General features: G+C 40.5%; 3 protein-coding genes across 6 annotated transcripts; 1 reads left to right on the plus strand and 2 right to left on the minus strand.

The window, feature by feature from the left end:
* Positions 1-1,112: 1,112 nt before the first annotated feature.
* On the minus strand, positions 1,113-3,935 carry lsm7 (LSM7 homolog, U6 small nuclear RNA and mRNA degradation associated). Its single transcript, XM_028587682.1, has 4 exons — positions 3,855-3,935; positions 3,494-3,584; positions 3,274-3,345; positions 1,113-1,319 (listed from the first exon to the last, which is right to left on the minus strand). The coding sequence occupies exons 1-4, from the start codon at positions 3,858-3,860 to the stop codon at positions 1,177-1,179; spliced, it is 312 nt and encodes a 103-aa protein (XP_028443483.1). The 5' UTR covers positions 3,861-3,935; the 3' UTR covers positions 1,113-1,176.
* Positions 3,936-4,140: 205 nt separating this feature from the next.
* LOC114561609 (kelch-like protein 23) lies at positions 4,141-6,466 on the plus strand. The gene is made up of 3 exons (XM_028587677.1): positions 4,141-5,200; positions 5,409-5,820; positions 6,047-6,466. Exons 1-3 carry the CDS (start codon positions 4,222-4,224, stop codon positions 6,348-6,350), a joined length of 1,695 nt encoding a protein of 564 aa, XP_028443478.1. The 5' UTR covers positions 4,141-4,221; the 3' UTR covers positions 6,351-6,466.
* Positions 6,467-6,636: 170 nt separating this feature from the next.
* On the minus strand, positions 6,637-20,042 carry cers4a (ceramide synthase 4a). Of its 4 annotated transcripts, none has more exons than XM_028587679.1 (11): positions 19,969-20,042; positions 18,580-18,756; positions 15,924-16,041; positions 13,480-13,598; positions 13,225-13,282; positions 12,945-12,995; positions 10,760-10,852; positions 10,175-10,303; positions 9,181-9,287; positions 8,676-8,832; positions 6,637-8,580 (listed from the first exon to the last, which is right to left on the minus strand). In XM_028587679.1, the coding sequence occupies exons 2-11, from the start codon at positions 18,753-18,755 to the stop codon at positions 8,380-8,382; spliced, it is 1,209 nt and encodes a 402-aa protein (XP_028443480.1). In that variant the 5' UTR covers position 18,756; positions 19,969-20,042; the 3' UTR covers positions 6,637-8,379. The 4 variants fall into 4 exon arrangements, with proteins under 4 accessions (XP_028443480.1, XP_028443479.1, XP_028443482.1 ...); XM_028587678.1 differs by lacking the exon at positions 19,969-20,042 and adding an exon at positions 19,799-19,906; XM_028587681.1 differs by lacking the exon at positions 19,969-20,042 and adding an exon at positions 19,579-19,698.
* Positions 20,043-21,700: the final 1,658 nt, after the last annotated feature.

A 21,700-nucleotide genomic window follows, 5' to 3' on the forward strand; every position in this document is an offset into this window, starting at 1 on the left:
TAATTACTCATTTAAAATGACTTGGATGCTTTTAACAAAAACACATTTGCTATTTTTCTGACGCAACAGTGAACATATAATCCCTCCTGTCATCCCCTCCCAAAGGATCAATCCTAACAAAGGTAGCCTTAATCCCTTCACTTACAATATTTCCCCCACCCTGCTTAAAGCACTTCAGAGAGCAGTTATGACAAGTGTCTCTTTGTCAGTGGATGGACACACACACACACACACACACACTTCTGTTACTGCGTGAAAAGAGAACGGAGCTGTAGTCAATCCAGCAGTTTGTCCACAGACTACCATTTAATGGTTAAGAAGTCCCTCAACTGGTCTGAAGTAGTAAGCCAGTGTTATGAAATTTATATGACAACCTATTAGCATGTGTGCTTATTAAAGATCTGCAGGTGTAAATTAGCAGCAGCTAACTTATGATTTTTTATCCCTAGCAAGTGCAAAAGTTTATGCATGAAAAGTATAAAATAAAACATTGTACCTTCAAAACATATGCTACTAGTGATGTAGGAGTCATCTCTTACTGTAAACAAATCTAAAAGGTCAAAAGAAATATTTCAAACGACATAACAGTGAGGTTTAGTAGGAAGAACACAGACATCAGTCAGTATCAGTCCTTCATCCTGTCCTCCCTGCTGAGGGGATTCAATTGGAAGATCCTATAACGTAGGCTATTTGTTAAGTACGATCCAGAAATGTCCGACGTTGGTATTAGGAGCCAAGCTTTTGTATGTTGCGGTAAAACTAAACGGAACAAACAATTCACTTTTGAAGGAAATCCTTATGCACCCATGAATATGTACAAAAACGAGGGAGAACAACACTCAACATACATACTCATTTTATTTTCTTATCAAAAACAAAGAATAGTAAAAATTTCTATTTGTAGATAAAAGAAAATGGTATTGTTAACACTTCCCAAACTTGTGGGCTCTTTACAACTCAAATCTTTGCAAAATTGCACAACACAGACAGAAACAAAAGTGAAGTGCTTTCATGTGTCCTTTTGCTGGTCAACTTATGATTTTTAACATAAATTTGCTTTGAGGAACGCATTATTACCGTTACGTTTGAAAAACAAAAAACTCCACAAAATGTTCAAGTGTGTGCATGGTTGTATTTGTGTGCGAGATTGTAACTCAGCGAGTGACAGGCTGTGTGTTAGCCATCCTGTTGCTGTATGAACGGGTTTGGTATAGCCTCCATGCCGTCCTGGGGACAGATTAGCACTACGGAGGTTCCTCTACAGACCACCAGCCCCAGCTGCCTGGTGTCTTCTGTCAGCTTCAGCTGGTCATCTGGATCTGGATAGACAAAAAGGTTACAGACAATTCAACTTTACATGTCACATAAGTGAAGATTAATGTGAATGAACGTGTTCTTATTTAAAAAAAAAAAAAAAAAAAAGTAACCTGGGGGAGTTTGACTACTAGTAGCTCTACTTTCATTTCAAACCTTACTTAAAACTGGGGGCCCATTGAGGGACACCCTTATTTTCCAATGGGGCCCGGGTGAAACGCTACGGAGCAAGGCTTAGACGTATGAGTTTCAGTTCAGTCTCATGCACATGTGCAGATGGATGACACAATGCAGTCTTGCCAAACTTTTCACACTATTCCACTTATCTACAGGTGGCAGTAACGTACCAAAAAAACGCAGAAATGCACCAGAAAAACTATTGCAGAAGACTGCTAGCACTTAAACAACGTCAACAATGCTGGTTTCAAAATATCATCTTTAAAAAAACGTTTTACGAGGAAGAGAATCGATTTGGTAACACTGGATGTAAACTTTGTTCAGAAGAAAACTACTCCTGGCGTCCCTTAAAATAGATCCTTAAACATCTCGAGGTGCATCTCATGTCTCTTATTTGATAGCTCCTCTGCAGAACTGGGAGTTGTGCTGTCACCATGAGAAGATTCCCCATCTGTACAATCAGATTTAAAAAAAAAAAAAAAAAAAAAAAAAAAAAAAGAAAATCAGCCATTTCCCTCACCAAGCAGGTGACATTCCCAGATGAATCTGACTTATATACTGACCACAAACTATAAAGTTATAAAATATCAGGTTTACTTGTTCAAATTGCTACTGCTTGTCATAAATTAAATTAAAATGTAGGCGTAAACCCACTGTAAAGGATGAATCAGCAAGGTGTTAGTAGTGCTTCGGTCCCTGCGGTCTTGAGGGCTGCCTGCTAAAAGATCTGTGAACCACCAGAACCCGAAGCCTCCATAACGCTTCAACCGTCCAATTAATGGAAATTAATGTTCGATAAAAGAATGTTGGAAACTTTTCACTTTAATATCTGTTGATGTATCGCAAGTAATATCGTTATCGTGAAATATAACGTAATCGCATATTTTCCTCATATCGTGCAGCCCTACTGGACACAGCAATGACAGATTGACGCCACTCTTGATAATCCATACTACTATTGCAGAGTTTAGATATTACAGTTGGTGTCATCTGTCCGTTTACCCTTTCAAATGGCGTTTTCTGTCGGGCAGCCCTCATTGGATGAGATTAGTGCATCATTCAGGTCAATGACAGGGCACTGATGACTAGTTTGGTTTCAGGTTGAGAGAAATTGAAACATAAATCAAAGGGGACACAAGGTGCTTCTCATGTCTCTTAAATTGCCTCCTCCACTTGCCTCTTAGTCCCTCACACAGAGGAGGCACGGGAGAGACGCGAGGAATTCAGGGGAGGAGAGAGGCAACGAGGAAATGTGTTTTTAGAGGGATGAGACGTCCTTTCCTCTGAACCGTCACATAGATTCGTCAGCTGTATTGGCAGAGTTAGCAACTCCTTCAGCTAAACTGTATCCTCGCCTGTAGCTCCTAGATGATCCCTCCTCGATGCTCGCACCTCGGTCCTCAGGGCAGAAATAAGAACTTTGAGGCAGCCTTTACGGAGGAGGGGCAGAACAACTTCCGGGTCAGCCGAGGACCAAGGAGTCGAGGAGCTATCAAATAAGGGCCATGAGACGCAGCCACAGACTTTGGCAAAACTCCAAGTTATACAGTCTAGTACTGTTTATGAATATTGGTTTTCTCCCAGTCAGTCACATCTCTCCATACAGTTTCCTTTTGCAGTATATTTTGCCCGTTGGAGAAGAACAAATTTAGTGTCACGTTGCACATAATGACACTTCCCATGACAATGTTTCTTTGTCCCATTCAGCTCACTCATGAGCCCAAACTGACCCAGTTTGACACTTGTTTTGATTTTTGATTTCCGGCCGAGTTTGTGACTTACCACGCATGTACTCGATTGTGCCATCCAGCACCAGGTTCAACAGAGGATCAAAACCCTTCAGGACACCGCTGGCTGAGAGGGAAAATACACAGAATAAAGTTTGCATTAGGCCGTATCAATTCAATGACTTCGAGGGAAAGATGCCCAAATATGTAGTTACCAACCGGCTAAATACGTTAGCCTTAAGTTAGCTTATTATCTTCAGGATTAAGCCACCTACCTTCTCGTCCTCCTTGAAACTTAACACGAATCGGCTTGTCGATGTATTTTGACAAGTCGAAGATGCTCTCCTTTTTCTTCTTTTCTTTATCCTACACAGAACAAAGGCACATTTGTTTGTAAGTCACATGTAAACTAGCCTCACACAACCATTGACTTAGCCCATAGACTTAGCCTTAGGTTAGCTTTGGTGGCTAGCCAAGTTAGATGTAAGAGAAACTACACGGTACTTTCGAATAGCTCTTCTACGTTTCGGGTCGTGTTGGTAACAAACAATTACTGGCTAAAGATGCCCATGAAAATGTTAGTGGGCACAAAAGTAAAAAGATGTTTGAATGACAGCGCAAAACAACCGAACTCACCGCCATGTTTTAGCTGTGTGACACGGAAGTTAAACTGTGAGCTCAGAAGTGTTCAACCAATCAAATCATTGAGCGCCTGTAGCTGACGTCATTGGTTTATTGTTTATTAGTTTGTTGTCTCTATTATTAATTTAATAACAGGAGAAAATTATCAGAGTTTAATAATCAAACAAGTAGCGTTTAATTATAAGTCACTGCCCTATCTGTTGTATAAATAGCATCTGTTTTTCAAACTGACCTCCTTTTTCTTGTTGTGGTTAGCCAGCAGTCAGTCAGGGGAGAAAGTCTATTAATAACACCAGTTGGTGTGTTGTAAACTAGAACGAGGACGAGGCACTGTGCAGAAGACGGTTGGTGTGGCTGTGACATGGCCGGCAGAGCCGACATTGAGCTAAAACCTCAGAGCTTTAAATTCACAGTTCTCTCTGAACAGATAAACAAACTAGAGGAGGACAAATCTGTTTTACATGTCTCTGCGCCTGATGTAATCCCTGATGCTATTCTTTGTGTAGAAGGAGAGAGTTTTTATGTCAACCGTAAACAACTGGCCCTCCAGAGTCCCTACTTCAGGGCTCTATTTTTTGGCTGTGGCCTAGAGAGCACCAAAAGGAAAGTTGAGCTCAAAGGTGTGAGTCTTCAAGATTTCAGGGTTTTGATGGAATACAGCAAGACATCCAACCTAACTCTGGACAGAACAAACGTTCTGGGGATCCTTGAGACCGCAGACTTTTTACAACTGGAGCGAGCCGGGCTGCTGTGCTGCAAGTTCTTGGAGCGTGAGCTACACCTCAGTAACTGTCTGGGAATGATGGCCTACGCCTGGCGGCTGGGCTGCACTCAGCTCTACACCACAGCACGACAGGTGGTGCTCACACACTTCCCTGCTGTTGTCGCTGAAGAGGACTTCCTGTCCCTGTCTAAGGAGACCATAGCAGACCTTCTTGCCTGTGATGACCTGGCCATCCATAAAGATGATGTGGCCCTGGACGCCACCCTGCGCTGGGTGTCATTTGACCCTAAACGAGAGGAACATTTTCTGGAGCTCATTCAGCTGGTGAGGCCTGAGTCGCTCTCTTTACCATTTATCACTGATCTTTTAACCAAAATGAAAAGCTGTGACCCTAGAGCCAAGCTCATCTGCATGCTGAATGAACATTTCCCGGCATCTTGGTCAATGGGGAGGTCAATGACGAGGACCAGGGCCAGAGACACCCTCTTTGTCCTAGGTGGACCTCATGATCAGGAGCAGCAGTCACTTTACCAGTTTCACCCACTCAGTGGTAGATGGCAGCGCTGTCCACCTTTGCAGAGGAAGAACCTCACACAGTACTCGGTAGCTGCAGTAGGTAATGGTTTGATGTGAATGATAGTGATTAAGATGAGGGTAGTAATTAAACTGGTAAGTGAGGGACTGAATGTGCATTATTCCTCATGTGGAGTGTGTAAATGGATCTCAATCTGTCTTTGTTCTTACATTAAATGCCAAATAACACAACATATGTATGTTGAATACCTTAGAATTTTATTTTATTTTATGATTGACTCGTTATGCAGGAGACAATGTGGTTGTGACTGGCGGCTACTTCCGGGATGTGCTGTGGTTTAGTGTGGACTGGGTCAGGATATACGAATGTGGGAACCAGCGCTGGGTGGATGGGCCGGCCCTGCAGAAGTCCAGGCACAGCCACTGCTCCATAGGGCTGGACTCTGTACTGTATGTCCTAGGGGGCAGCATGGATGAAGGGCTTGTGGACGATGTGGAAAAGCTGGTCCTGGGGTCGGAGGATTGTTGGGAGGGGGTCAGCCCAATGGTTAGGGCTGTGGAGAGGGCAGCCACTGCTGCTCTGGGGTCGTGTATCTACGTGGCGTGTGGCCTGGATGAAAACGGGGAAGTGTACGGTGGAATTCAGAGGTACACAGTGAAGACGGATCAGTGGGATGTGGTCTCCTATTCTCCATTTCCACGGTGAGTGACTTTTAATAGTGCACCAACTCTTCATCTTTGCTTTCTCAACACCAACTGATATTTCTTTATTAAGATATTGTTTTTTTAAATAGTTACCGGTACTCCTTTTTGTTTATTTATTTTTATTTTATTTTTATTTTTAAATAGCTTCTCTTTTCCACCTTAGTTAGCAGGGTTATTACGTGAAAATGAACCTCCTTTTTTTTTTTCTCCAACCCTTTCACAGATATGACCTGGTTGCCACGGAGCTCAACGGCGCCCTCTACCTGTTTGGAGGCCAAGCTTTGCGTTTTGACGTAGAGACAGACGAGTGGACTGTGCTGGAGGAGGAATGTCTGGACAGGAAGTTCTTCTGTGGCTGCACAACAGTGAACGGCCAGATATATTTGGTCAGCGAGAGGAAGAGTAACAAAGCATTCCCAAACATGGTGCTGATGGATCCTTACATAGACACTTACATTGAGGTTGATGATGCCATACCCTGCCCTGTGCCCCTCAGAGGGTGTGTCACCATGAGAATGGTCGTGTGATGTGACTGAATGAAAATGCATTAATCTATTCCACATATAACACTATTTGTGGTTATGTGTATGCATGTAGTGTCGAGCACTTCACAAGTAGATTTCTATGTAAGAGGTCATGATTTGGGTGAAGAAAAAATAAATAAAATAAAAAGCTGTTTCATTAAAAGAAAATCTGAAAAATTGATTGAATTAACACATACTCACATACTTCAACTTAAAATAAGACAGCAGTATTAATTTATTCAATAGAAGTAATTTATTAAAACTTTCCAACTGGCCACACAATCAATAAAGCATCCGTGTGCAGTCTTAAGAGAACAGTCAAGTGTTACTTTCGTGGAAACATGACATTGCTCCTGATTTTATATCTATTGTTTTTATTTATAAAACAATATTCTAGTGGGGGTCATGGCGCGTTATAGTGGATCACCACTTTTAGTGCTCTACAACTTGATCATGTGTGGGCCCCAGTGCTGTTAAGTCCCTGTTCAGAGACAGACACACGTTTCTACTCTAACCACTTATTTTGAAGAGTTGCTCTCACTAACCTGTAAAACATTAACATCAGTTTTTGGTAGTGAATACTGTGTATGAGTGTACTGTAGTTTGATGGTTTCTGAACAAGATCTCTGTGCTGTACTGTTGACAATAATGATGCACTATCTAGAGCCTAGCTTGGAAACACTTTACAGACACTGAGCCACATCTTTCGCTGTGTTAAAATACATGTTAAAATCCAAGGGACCTCTTGTCTGGTCTAGTGATATCAAAATATGCCATCTTTTATAAAAATCATCAAATTTCATCTGAGCTATAAAGCATTTGACCTTTGTAGATTGTTCCGCTATCTAAAATATCTCACATTTCCCTAATGCCCATCTGTGTGCACTAGGTACTATGTACCAGCCGCTGCCTCACCAACATTTCAAGCTAAACATTAAAATTCGTCACAGTAAAACCTGTCCAGTGATGGCAATCCTACTTACACACAGAGCTTAATATTAAGCGTTTGTCACAGAATAGTGTAAAAACATCAGCCAAGGCACAAAAATAAAGTCCAGTTCAGCAAACCTTAACCAAAAGACCTCATTGAGAAATTATGCTGCCTGTTACCATGTTATTCAAAGTAGAAAAACAAACAAAACACACACTCACATACATGTGGTTTAGGTCCTGATTTTTAGGAACAGACATTTTTTTTGTAAAGGCATAATTTTTATCAGACATGGAGAGTGCTTTCTCTACAACGATACATTCTTCTTTTTGCACCAGGGGGCGCCATATCTCTGCTAAGATGTGAGCTTAGACCTAAATCAAATCCTATCACAGAAAAATATAACTTTATGGGACTTCTGCAGTAGCCTTTTAGATTCTGTCACAAGTTGCAACAACATAAAATGGACCTGTTAGATATATGAAGTGGTTTATCAACAGATTTACTACGATCAATATTCTTTAATAGTCTATGTTCAATCAACCATACTGTATTGTCTATGTGGATGCAAAGCTGGGAGAGTGAATTACTATTAGATTCTAGCTTAGTTTCGCTCTGTTTAAAACATATTGTTTTAGATGGAACAGTTTGATTTTGTGTAAAACACATTTTGTTTTCCTTGTTGACCAAAGAAAGGATAAATGCATTATAGCACAGGTCAGGAAATTGTATCCTTATGTATTTACAAACTAGTTATTATAATACAATGAAAAGAAACAGCATAAATACAAAATGTGCAAAAACACATGATTTGTTGTTCAGGAAATTTCACTCTTTGTTTTGCCATATATATTTTATCAGTATGCAGTGGTATGGGTGACAGTAATGATGGCGTTTCTTCATCTGTGCTTCTTCACCTTCTTTTTTTGAAGATAAGCAGGATGCAGACCAACCCTTGTCTGAAATCATCAGTGGACTGGGATGTACACAAGCCATGTGGATGTATCATATGTCAGAAATGAGTTAATCACCAATAGGCGGAAAGGGTAAATAATACAATCTTCTGGAAAGGCTCGGTCGACGCGTAAAGAGGTTGCTCCACTATCTGGCTTTGGGCAGTCTGCTGTTTATATTCCTCGGGTTGGTCAGGTTGTTCAGGACACAGTTGTTTGCCAGCGATGCCAGTTTGGAGTTGATTGCACCCTTTCTTTGCTCCCAGCTGCACTCGTCCTCTTCTTCCTCAGCCTCCTCCTCTTCATCATCCACCTCACTTTCCTCATCGCTGCGTTCATCACGCTCCACCTATGAAGAAAACAATATATTAAAAAACAAACAATTTTTGGTCCAAAATTGACTGTACTCATTTCCCGTTCCCTTTTCATTCGCACTCTTCTCACCTTGCCCAGGAACACAAATTTGTAGACCATGCGCAGGATGAGATTAGCCCAGAAGATGTGCAATGCTTGGAGTACTAACAGAAGGGCGTTGAAGAAATAATAACCAAAGAAGGGCTGGAAGAATTCTACAGACACCACCAAGGTTGTGTGGACCACTCTGCAAAACAAACACTGTTTTAGTATTGAAAATCTTGAAAGGTTTAGAGCATTTTGACCACTCAGGTGTCTCAACTCTTTGCCAGGGACTGTAGACCTGCTGCTCCTAGGTAAGAAACCAGTGATGTCAGGTTGATGGGAGAGAGAGAACAGGGCAAAGATGCATAAGGAAAAATAAGATAACATGGAGTTGCTTGCTGCAGAACGGAGCAGATCTTTAACAGGTTAACATTAGTACACACATACAGGAACTACAAAACAAATGCAGTGTATGATGCAGTATATACATATCATATATATTATATATAACATGTGTGAAAGTTGGGAGAAAACATGAAACCTGTTTTACCTGCAAGGAAACACCACCAGCCTCGTCACCAGGAAGACCAGAGAGAAGATGACAAACAGTGAGTCGCACGTCTTCGTCCAGCCAGCATAGTGAAGCATCTTGGCAGACTTTTAGATGAAAAAGTCCCTCTTAGTTATCCAAACCAAACACTCTTACAGCTTACATCTATGATTAATTTCTACATACAATCCAAGGCTTTTCTCTGATATTGTATCCAGAGCAACAGTAAGCAGCCAACAAGACTGACAGTCTTTTAGCTGCAGGATAGTCTCCCTAACCACGTACTGTACCTTGCCTGACCTTATTTTATCAACTATGGTTTGCTTTATCAGAAAATATCCCTACCATTCTCTCAAATGAAAGATTCCAATGACAGAAATTATGACAAAAGAAGATTTTTTAAAATGTAAAACAAAAAGAAATGCTCCAAAATGAGATCTCCAGCAGCGGCAGGACAGAGATGAATTAATTCCTGACTTTTATCAGAGGCCAGACGCCTGAGGTCACATATAGCTCCACATATTTACTCAGCTCTGAGATGACAGTGGCAATTGTTATTTTCAGATACAATCAGTGAAATGTTACACCCAGGAAAATCAGCCTCATAAAACCACAATGGAACAATGGAGCTATTGTTTCGCGGAGGGACTTGCAGGTAAGACTTTTACAGCCAAAAAGGGTATTTTTTACCATAGACCATTGACCATAATGTTTTTTTATGTGCAGCTCAGGTCATACTGGACGTAGGTTTATAATGTGCCAGGGTGTAAAGAAAACTTCCGCAATAAATACACACAATGGGTGTATTCAAGGCAAGTTCTCTGTGACCTTTGTACAATGTTTTTGGCATTTCAAAGCATGTGAGTTAACAGAGTTGTTTCAACTTTCAGAAGATTTTAGTGATGCATTTCCTCATTCCCTCTTCTCCAACTTAAAGTACACCATTGAATGAATAAATCACTTCACGCAGATTGAAATTCATGTGAGGTTTTACCTCGAGAAGGAAGTCAGAAGAATCGTGCACCAGCATCACCAGAGTGCCAACCCTCACATAGTTGGCACAGTAGGAGAAACCGATGAGGAATATGGTGGCGATGTGATGAATGACCTGCTCCTTGAAGTCCTGGAACGCACACATGAACACACAGAGACCACACAGTAGGAAGATGTATAGTAGCATAACTAAGTCTTCAGCAGCTCTCCATCTGCAGTCTTGTTCATCAGTGTCCAAGTATTGGAAAGGCAGATTTTCATGTTGTCTGGAGTGATTTGTGGTTGTGTTTGAAGCTCAGATATCTTTGATCAGCAGTTTGGAGCTGTTGGTATAACCATCTTAGTTTTTTTCCTACACTGAATTTAAGAAGTTTCCTAACAAGGCTGCAGGAGCAACAGCAGCAGCAGCAGCAGCAGCAGCAGCAAGCATCTGAAACTGTTTCCTTAAAACATAGAAGCATGAAAAATAGAAGAACTACATTACTTATTAGTGTAATTTCTGTATATAGATTAATTTAGCAATACAGAAAGTCTTACTGAGTAGTTTAGAGCACAAGATCCCTGAAAATCAATCAATCAAACTCACTTTTCGCTTGATGTCCACAGAGACGCACAGAAGCAGCGACAAATAGAAGCCCATTTCCAAGATGTAATACCAGTAATGAGCCTCGGCCACGGGCTGAGGAATGATAGGAAGAGAGAAACAATAAGTCAAAATGAACATTTAGTGGTGTGTGGCAGAACAGAACAGAACCATCATCCATCATCCTGCTTATCTGTGAAGCCTCATGAAAACATAATGTAGATAGATGTGAAGCGTGTTCAGGCAGCAAAACAATCTAAACACATTTTGTGAAACTCTTGCAAAAACTTATGTTGTTCAACTAGATGTTTAAAAAGTTAAAAGAGGAGAATGAACTGATATTGCTAAGTGACTTAGCCCCTCGAGCATGTGTGTCCTGAGAAAGATCTGAAGATTATTTTTTAGGGAGTTGGAGGTAATCGGACCCCCAAAGGCACCCTTTGTCCTAAAACTACCCAGGATTCCACAGGGCTGAGCATTAACAGCTTCCCACTGTGTGGTTGGTTTGTGTGTGTGTGAAAAAGTACATTAGTGAAGTCGATCAAGTGTTTCCAAAGCTCTTAATGGTCCCATAATACCTCCCTCACATTACCATCTAGAACTGGGATCTTCAACAGGGTGTCTGGGACCCATAGGGGGTCATCAGAGTTACTCCAGGGGGGCCTCCAGATAATTCTAAATTTTTTTTCAAAATTTTTTAAAATCTTAACATCATTCCAACATATTATTAGCAAATATAAATCCCCACTGATGATAATCTTACTGGCCAACAGGTAATGTAGTCACTAAGGTAGCCATCCACAGATACAGTTCATCTCAAAGGATTGACTGTTCCACATGTGTGTTTAACATTAAAACATGAGTTATAAAATCATGGCAACAATTATTAGGCTATTTGAATAGCTTAGTATTCTATGCAAAAAAAAAAAAGGTATCTTAAAATGCTTTAGGTTGCCCTCAAAAGTTACTGTAGGAACAGATTAATATGCAACTTAATTTTATATAATATATATGGTAGGGGGTCCCTGATCCGTCTCTCTTTGGCTTAAAAAAGACCCCTGATCTAGAACATACTGTAGGCTATATTAAAAGTGTTTTCTATTCAAAGAGAGTGGTGGTATTATATCTCAAATCAAAACATATCATGCATTCACAGTCTGCAGCAACACAATGGTAGGAAGTGGACTGAAGCATTTAAAAACATCCTTTCTCTCTGTCAGAGGCCACAAGACCTTAGAAATGGAAAAAAAAGGTCGGCGGCAGTGTTGCCTGGAGGAGCTGTAATCAGTCAAACTGCAGATACAGAGACATGCGGCTTTGCATTTTTTCTAGTGTTTTCTGTTTGAGGCCCTGACCCTGCAGTCAGGGGGGCTGGCTTCCCCAAGGAATGCCGACCTGCAGGCATACCTAAGTGTCATCAACGCAGAAGAGACATTAGCTTTTCAAACTCAAGGCAAAAACATTAATGGGTGGGTGGAGTGTACTGACCAAACTGTGTTATGATATGAATTCAAAGTCATCTGTCTTCTACACAGGCTAAATACCTTATTTTGTTGAATTCCTTTTAGCTGTTGTTTTTTCTTCTCACTTTTATTTTAAAGGTGTTAGCGTACATCCCAGTTGTGCTTGAGACAAGGTTGATAATGGTACTAGGGCTGTGTATAGACAACATTTATTGTTGCTACCAATAAATCTCTAATTTATTGTCAGATAATTGATTATTTACTCTATAAATTGTTGGAAAATAGTAAAACATGCCCATTACAAGCTCAATGAGCCTAGAATAATGTTTTCAAATTGCATGTTTTGTCCAACCAACAGTCCAAAGCCAAATATATTCCATTTAGTTATGCATTCGTTATTCCATTCCAGTGGAGCTGCTCAGTGGCCAGCAGATCAGACTGTGGTTGTACTGGGCAGCTTCCAGGTATGAATGTGTAACTGTGTGAATGTGATCAGGGCGTTCCTGCAAAAGAGAGGTTGCCTCTCAGTGAACCTTCCCTTAATAAATAAAGGTTAAAAAAAAAAATAACTGAGTTCTTACTGGCATTTCTGGAATGAAAGAAAATCACATCAATTTTCCTTTTAAAATGCTAGATTGTCTTATGAAATCCTGCCTGATAATGATCAACAGTTCACATCAACGACATTAAAACTTTCATTTCAAATCATGCTATGTCCTGCTCACCTGCTTGGGATAACCCCTCCAACACTCTCTGTGATCCCAGAACCACGGAGTCTGGAAGATCAAACAATCATCTCTTCTTCACATGATACAAACTTCAGCTTCGTAAGCAAATAAAGTTATACAGCGTGTGACTATGACACCACATGGGATTATTAAAATGTGTATATATCACTACTCACATCCAAAAACAAGTCCCAGTGTTATTCCTTCACATTGTATAAATAACTGTAATCAATAAGGAAGGCTGATCTTTATAAAAAAAAGCGACTAACAGACTTACATTAATTAAAGAGCCGAGCCCCGCAGTGAACGATACGAGGTAGAAGACAAAACGCCAGCTGCACAGATAAAAATAAACACCAAACATTTTTAGAGACCATGGTATGAATTCAGTTACTGAATTTGTTTTATTAGGAACAAATAGAAGAAATGTCAAAGAGGCATGTTGTACAGCAGTACTGTAATGTTTCATTCCAACATGCTGCATTATTACTGATGCATTGTGTGTACTGTGTTTAGGAAAACAAAAACTCACGAGGCCTCGCAGAACTTTTTGGTGTTGCTGGGTCGGTCCTGGTGCCTTCTGCGTCTGAACCAGGTCTGGATCTTTCTCTGGGAAAGTCCACATTGCTTACCCAAGCTCACCACCTCACTCTTAATACACAGAAACACAAATACATATTTACACATACAGTATAGGTGCACGCATACAGGGTTAGACTTCATTTTTGCACTTGAGACAATGGCAACTCTCTCTTTCTGCATCCTGATCCTTTACACAGGGTTGTGGCTCTGCACAATATGTCCTTGTGCTAGAGGAAACCTAATTACTTTTAATACAAAACAACAACACTCACATCTTTCCATGTTTTTCTATTTCCGTGTGTAGAAATCTATTTGTGTTCAAATTTGAAGCCAACAATACTGAGGGTGCAACATTTTCTCCTGACTGTGTTGTGCAAATGCCTGCATCTTACTGTACAAATAAATATGGTACTACTCTGCCTATTCTATCATGTCCCTGGAGTTTAGATGGCAGAACAACGAAGGCATCAGGTGCTGCTGCTATTCCAGGCCAAATGGAAATAGATGATTTGAAAATAAGTCTGAGCACACAGGCATACATGCACATGAACATACACACATCTATGCACATGCATAGACACACAACACAGAACACAGCTCATTGAGCGGTGCATTTTAATTTTAATATGTCAAGTCATGTGCAGAGCAGCACATGAACATCAGTGTCGCAGTGCAAAATGAAACCAAGAGGAGGGTGGAGATTTCCATGTGAACCTAATCTTCTCTGTCTTCTCTTCTCTGCCTACACCTGTTCACTGATTAAGGGGAAATAGTAAAACTTTCTCTGCACAAGGAAATAGATATATATGAATGTCATCATAAAGTTATTGTGTTTGATGCAGAGGTTATCTAACACTTCTGATTAGCAGTTTCACAGAAGCAAATGATGGCAATAAAATGTGATAGTGATTAGTGAGGAGAACAGAGAGCACACTGATAGTGGAGCTGTTTACAGTTTTTTTCGATTGCTAAACGACAGTGGGCACAACTGGAGTCACTCAAACTACAGTCTGCATTACCAACAGTCACCTGAGCTAAACAGTTCACATCACCTGCAAAACTCATTCAAAGCAACACAACTCTTAACACAAGTCTCAAAACAGGCTCAATGCAGCCAAACACTCTCACTGAGATAACACACACACACTGTCACTCAGAACACACTGAGAGTAAAAACACTAGCAACAAACACCAATACAGAAATTACAAACTTTCTCATCTTTACAGTTTGAACAATTTGGGTGACTTTATTTAAGGAAAAGATATGGATTGTATAATATACCAATTTTTACATATGGTAAACAAGAAGGAATGAAAATCAGCAGTTTTCTTCAATATAGTATTTTGTCTCTAGTAATTTATTGAATTACTGGGTGTGACTAATCCTGCCTCTCTCCAGCATCATGCGGCAAGTTTTCTTCATCACATTGGATGTCTGCATCATCTCTAAATCCATTGCTTTCACCTCCATTACTTTCTGAAAAACAGTAAGAACGCAGTTTTACTATTGTAAAGATATAGTATTTTTCACTTTTTTTATAGCTGTGTATATAACCTTAGACATCTTTCATGGACATTGGTATCTTTGCTCTTTTACCTGTTTCTCTCAAACGGTACAGTGTATAATTGTTTCATTCTTATTTGGTGTTTGTATACAAAAAAAGGCTTTCTGAGCTTTCTCTGTATAAATAACATATATGTTCACTAACTAGTCTAAAACATCACACCTACACCTACTTAGGCTTTCAGCTGAAATTGCAATCAGCAGTGTTTGATAGGCACCAGACTGAAATCTATTCTGTTTTGAATGTGTGGTTAACAGTTTTGACAGCAGTGTGTTAGCATTGTAACAAAGTGCTGTAAATCTACAGTGTTGTGCACGTTGTTGTTAAAGCCATGGGATAAGTGTGTAGAGTTTTGAAAACTGTGTTCAAGCAATAAAAAACAAACTTGAGTTTGGTCCACATGAACTGCTGCTGTGCAGACTGTTTTGCACATGTGACTCCAGTTGTGCCCACTGTCGTTTAGCAATAAAAGAAAACTGTAAAGGCTCTTTATACGACATTCAGAACCAGTAGATGATACAATAGAGCAACAGCCTGTCTTCACTCTCTGAATTTTGGTTTGCAAATGTATGTAAACCTCCATATGTTTGCATTAGTCAATCATGCCTTTACCTTCACTGTTCCTGACTATAAGAAACACACTAAGCATTATTAGAGTGAGGCTTGTGGTGCGCAGTCCTGTTAAAATTTGCATCTACTCTGCAGGTTATACAGCATCTCTGTGGGATACTAGTTTGACATAAAGAACTGCTTTCAGACCCTCAGACACAGTTTTATCTCCTCCCGCTGTAGTGTGTGTGTGTGGAGGGAGGGGGGGGGTAATACGAACTTGCGATGGTTGCGCACTGTTCTGTTTGTAGAAGGTCTCCAGCTTTGGGATGGAAGCGGCTTGAATCCTAATCCGGTCCTTCACATCAAAATGTTTGCTTAATGGGACGGCGATGAGCCTGAGAGGACAGAAAACATGAGCGAAAAAAATTAAGGTTTTTTCCATAACAACTTCAATCTTGATAGTCCAACCAACTGGATTATAATTCCAGAGGGATTAATGTGAGATGACATCAACAGCTGTCCAATGTGATCCTACCAAAGTTCAGTACAGAGTAATGGCAACAAGCTTGCTCATTATGATGCTCCTGACAGCCTGTAGAGCCGCTCTCATGGCTGTATTGTGACATTTGGCCAGACGGCCTTTGCCATTAGCTGATATGGCATCAAGAGACACTTGATCTGCATGTGTGAGTGTGTGTGTTACAGAGGGAGGGAGACAGAGGGAAAGAGAGAGGACAATGTGAGTGTAAAAGCCCTCGGAAAGATTACACATTAACGTGTGTGTGCATAATCACATGTGTGTAACTCTACCTCAGAGATAATGATCCTGAAGTGGGCAGGGAAGGAAAGATGAGAAGGAATGAGACGGTCAGGAAAGCTTTAGACAGAGACAAACATTGTCTCTGGTTACAGGAACCTCCAACACACAGACACACACAGACACACAGACACACACACACACACACACACACACACACACACACACACACACACACACACACAAAACACACACACACACACACACACCCTACCTCAACACAGGAAACAGCTGCGGCCCAGGATGATCGAATTAAGACTTTTCACTTTTCACCTTCCAGCTGACTGGACACCACAACAACTAACAAACATTTGGACCTCAAACTACACATACCCAACACTAACACACACAGGTATTCAGCATATGCTGACCCCTCCTCTGCTAGTAATACATCTGATGTTACTACTCTAATAAATATCTGATGAAGGTACAAATTAGGCTTTAAGCCCAAATAATGGTACTAATTGTACACAGCTCAAGCCAAGCAAGCTCACAAGTTTAAGTTTAACTTTAGGACAGATAATATATGAGCTGATAAGGGAAAGTATGCAAACAAGTCTCCTATCTGTTTATCCATCACATCACATTCTCCATTCCTCTCCTGCTACCAGCAAAACAAGTTAAGTTAACTTTCCTGCTAATTTACAATTTTCAAAATACAAGCGTTCCTGAGCCACTTGGTCTTTGATTCACACAATTGATGCAACCTGTGAAAAAAAAAACAGAATGCTCTCGAAGACAAAATAAATGTTGCTTTACTCCTTTGCCACATATCATATGGCTGGGTGATACAATCTAAAATATATAACACAATAAACTGACCTTGATAATGATGCATGTAATGACGACATGTTTTTAACACATCGTGCATGATATTTCCTTCCCAGTTTCACCTTCAAAGTTCATCAGATTCTGGATTACCAGACTGTACTGTGTGCTGATTGGTTAAAACTTCTAATATGTGTAAATTTAAGGTCAGTAAGAGATTCATGATGGGGACATTTATTGCCCAGTCCTATACTTTACTTTTGATGTTATTACAGCAAAATTACAACCTATATACACTTAAACCCAGCTTATTCACCCATACACTCACAAACTCTCACGTGCGCATCCACACATGCATACACCACAACCACCCACTGAGAAACTAAAAACAAAAAAACAAGGAAAAACACTCTTACACACACAACAACTCAGCCCCCATATCCATATACAATACAGTTTAATCCCAAGCAGCCCCATTAGCCTGTAATAGTTTATATACATATAGACAGGCCCCCCAGTCCTATAATATCACATCACACGTCTTTTATTGGTGCAGAAAAGTGGCAAAGTGTGCACAGAAAATGTTCTGTAAAAAAGAAAATATCATACTTGTATGCCATTATGTTTATTTTGTGTGCCCATCTGTCTTTTTTTCCTGGTGAACACCCACTGTTTGGTATATCTCTAGAGGTTGCAGAGGCCATTCTAGCAATGAGTACTGTGAATCATCACAGAATCAGTAGCCATTCAACATCAAAAACTTGAGTAAAGCCCACCAGCTGAAGTTTGCTTTAAACCTACATCAACTGTAAAGACACCACTATCATCATAATGGTTATTATCCTCCCTTTCCTCCAACATACACAGCATATTTTATAAGGCAGAGCCTAGTCCCTCTGAGAGGAAGAAGGGCTTTCACACAGCTAAAAAACTGTCCACTCGTGATGCCTGCCTCCCACTGCATGTCTGATCTATACCCTCCATCTACTGGGAGCACAAATGAAGGGTAAAGGAGCCATTATGCTGAGCTACACAGGCAGTTTAGCAGGCTGAAGCCAGCCAGCCAGCCAGCATGACCAGTGCCAAGAGGAAAGACACACACAATGTGATTAAACATTTGCTACGCCTGGTGACAGACTTAAGTCCCCATCTCTGTTAAAGTTTCCTTGATACTTGACATCAATATACACCATTTAAGATCACCACAAATTTCCACCATACATCTTGAAAACTTACTGCTCCAGCGAGTCAAGCACAGCAGACGTCAAAGTTAATGAAAACAACGAAAAAGTAGATCTTGCATCTGTGATTTCACGGTCCAGCTCTGATGGAGGCAGGTGTGTCTCACCTCTCAAAGACAATTCTGAGGGCTATAAAGGCGAAGGCCAGTGGCAAGGTGTAGATGAGATCCCTGGGTAGAGGGAAGCGACCCTCGTCTTCCTTCATCTCAATGTCCTGCCAGCGGATGCCAGGAGGAAGCCAGTACTCCTCCCGCCAAAGCCACTCATTTAACAGGGCCTCCATCCTGAGGAGAGGAGAACAGTTTCATGTGAGTGTTTGTCGAGCTCCAGAGCAGACCTAACTGTTAAAACATTGATGCCTTATTCATATTTATGCCAAACAGCAGCAGAAACCCTCAAGATCCGACCTTAAAAGACGCAGGGAGCAAAGCAGCCTCTTGCATGTTCACACACACACGCACGCACGCACGCACGCACGCACACACACACACACACACACACACACACACACACACACACACACACACACACACACACACACACCTTGAACCACTTAATCTGCAGTTTGCTTTCTTGATTTCTTGATCTTAATGAGTTCTGTTGGTCTATAAACAGAAGCTGAAAAAGGTGACACATCATCATCCCCGTTTTCGGAGCATCAGAGAGAAGCGGAGGCATCTAAATAAGGCACCGAAATCCGAGTTGTTATTCGGTCCGGTAGATAACGGTCGTTAAGGCACCGGTGACGTAACACCGGGTTCCCCCCTAAAATAAAAACTCTTCGGATCTACACGATTCGCGTCGATGACATTTTCCCATTCAAAACCGCGATTTTCACATCACATTTGAGGAGCTGAAACAGACGATATTCGACATTTTCGCCTGAAAAATGAAGTCATCACATATTCATTGGTTTAGCAAGGAGACAACAACAAGAAAAAACAACAGTAGGCTACCTACAGCATAATACATAACAAAATACAAATCCAACAGCCAAAACACACACACACACACACACACACACACACACACACACACACACACACATTCATAAACACACAAACAGACATACACACGATTGTGCGATTATGAAACCACATGCTCACAGCTGATCGATATGAGTTTAAAAGCTGCTTCTCATCGCGTCACATTGTTATTATGCGGCATATTGATCATAGCGGTTAAGCAAGACAGCGCGTGTTAAAGCCTCCATGCAGCCTGCCTGCAAAACAAACCAAAACATCCATCGAGGCACAACCAGAGACACACAAATCAAGTTATATATTAAAAACACGACACATAGCATATTATTAATAATAATCTCACATAGCCTCTCACATCCCGCTACCGCCGAACAGCCTGGAACCGAACATACATATCATCAAACAACCTGCCTTTTTAATCACATGTAGCCTATCTACTTCACATGTCAGAAACACCGTAAAACCGCCCCCTTGTTGTTCCATGACAGAATATAAATGCGACATTGCGGTTACCTGTCCGCGCTCCTTTGATGGAGATTAGAAATGCACAGCAGCAAATGGGAGAGTTACGCAACCTGCTTCTGCTGTGTGGGCGGGGAGAGGCACGTGCTGTTTTCACCATCTCGTTGGGTTTTGTGTCACCCACCTGCATGAGATAAGGTTAGCTAGCCATGTCTTACCAGCCAAGACTGCAGGAGCTAAGCATCTATATGCTTTTTCTTTTTCAAATGTATTTTTATTTCGTTATTAATGAGCCATTGACATTTCTGGAGAAGATCACAGCAGCCTGAATGATGTCCTATTTTCCTCTTGTTCCACTCCCTAAGGCGAGCAGAGGGAAATAAATCCAAGACAGCGCTTTCATCAATGATTTCTTTGTAGAAGAACTTATTCAAAACATCTCTTTAGTGCACCAAAAAAGTAGCAATATGCTTAGCAACAGAGAGGAGTGAAGGTGTCATACAATTGTATCAGGATTTTGCAGAATACACACAACAGAGAAGAACATAATGGGAAGTAATTAGAGTAAATTCAATATTATGTTATAGATTTTATTAGGTACATCATGCAGTACATTTACAACAGAGGTAATAGGGGATATTACCTAGTTACTATTAGTATTTACCAGAATACTTTCAACAGTCATGTTTTTTAATCACCAGCTTATCAAGTTTGTTTTTTGTTTGGTTATCATCAGGGAGGAAAGGACACGTTTTCAGTGTACTGGGTGGATACAGGAAATTACTACATATTTCCTGTCTCTCATGTCATTCATCATTTAAATGTCAGGTTAAGAATGCTGATAAGGTTCAGAGTGGTGCTCACATGGTGCTGCTTTTCATACCAATCACAGTACATACATAGAAGAGAAAATGCCACCCAGCAGTTGTTTATGTAGATACAGTTTTTTTCGAGTGGGCACAACTGGAGTCACATGTGCAAAACTCTAACTCCAGTCTGCACAGCAGCAGTTCATGTGGACCAAACTCTAGTTGTTTTTTCATTGCTTGAACACAGTTTTCAAAACTCTACACACTTATTCCATGACTTTAACCACAACGTGCACAACACTGTAGATTTACAGCAATTTGTTCAAATGCTAACACACTGCTGTCAAAACTGTTAACCACACATTCAAAACAGAATAGATTTCAGTCTGGTGCCTATCAAACACTGCTAATTGGAATTTTAGCTGAAAGCCTAAGCAGGTGTCTTGTTTTAGACTAGTTAGTAAACATATACGGTATTTATACAGAGAAAGCTCAGAGAGACTTTTTTGTATACAAACCCCAAATAAGAATGAAACAATTATAAACTGTATAGTTTGAGAGAAACAGGTTAAAGAACAGAGATATCAACATGTCCAGGTAAGATGTCTGAGGTTATGTACACAGCTATAAAAAAAAGTGAAAAACACTATATCTTTACAACAGTAAAACTGTGTTCTTACTGTTTTTCAGAAAGTAATGGAGGTGAAAGCAATGAATTTGTATTTAGAGATGATGCAGACATCCAATGTAATGAAGAAAACTTGCCACATGATGCTGGAGAGAGGCAGGATTAGTCACACTATTCTTTGTTACTGTGATGTACCTTTAGTTTTTTTCCACAGTAATTTCATAAATTACTAGAGACAAAATACTATATTGCAGAACATTTTCATTCCTTCTTGTTTACCCCATGTAAAAATTGGTGTATTATACAATCTATATCTTTTCCTTAAATAAACTATTGAGTAGTGTGA

Source organism: Perca flavescens, chromosome 9, assembly GCF_004354835.1.
Source record: "Perca flavescens isolate YP-PL-M2 chromosome 9, PFLA_1.0, whole genome shotgun sequence".
In the NCBI taxonomy this organism is placed as follows: Eukaryota; Metazoa; Chordata; class Actinopteri; order Perciformes; family Percidae; genus Perca; species Perca flavescens.

What these genes read in the sequence shown, in the direction of transcription:
- LOC114561609 (XM_028587677.1), top strand. Translation starts at nt 4,222, where the DNA reads ATGGCCGGCAGAGCCGACATTGAGCTAAAACCTCAGAGCTTTAAATTC. An exon ending in GTACTCGGTAGCTGCAGTAG is followed by an intron (nt 5,201 to 5,408) that starts GTAATGGTTTGA and finishes CTCGTTATGCAG; the next exon opens with GAGACAATGTGGTTGTGACT. An exon ending in TCCTATTCTCCATTTCCACG is followed by an intron (nt 5,821 to 6,046) that starts GTGAGTGACTTT and finishes ACCCTTTCACAG; the next exon opens with ATATGACCTGGTTGCCACGG.
- lsm7 (XM_028587682.1), bottom strand. An exon ending in GTTTCAAGGAGGACGAGAAG is followed by an intron (nt 3,346 to 3,493) that starts GTAGGTGGCTTA and finishes TTTCCCTCTCAG; the next exon opens with CCAGCGGTGTCCTGAAGGGT. An exon ending in CACAATCGAGTACATGCGTG is followed by an intron (nt 1,320 to 3,273) that starts GTAAGTCACAAA and finishes TTGTCTATCCAG; the next exon opens with ATCCAGATGACCAGCTGAAG.
- cers4a (XM_028587678.1), bottom strand. An exon ending in CTCAGAATTGTCTTTGAGAG is followed by an intron (nt 16,042 to 18,579) that starts GTGAGACACACC and finishes CTGTCCTCTCAG; the next exon opens with GCTCATCGCCGTCCCATTAA. An exon ending in CTGTGGACATCAAGCGAAAA is followed by an intron (nt 10,304 to 10,759) that starts GTGAGTTTGATT and finishes TGTGCGTTCCAG; the next exon opens with GACTTCAAGGAGCAGGTCAT.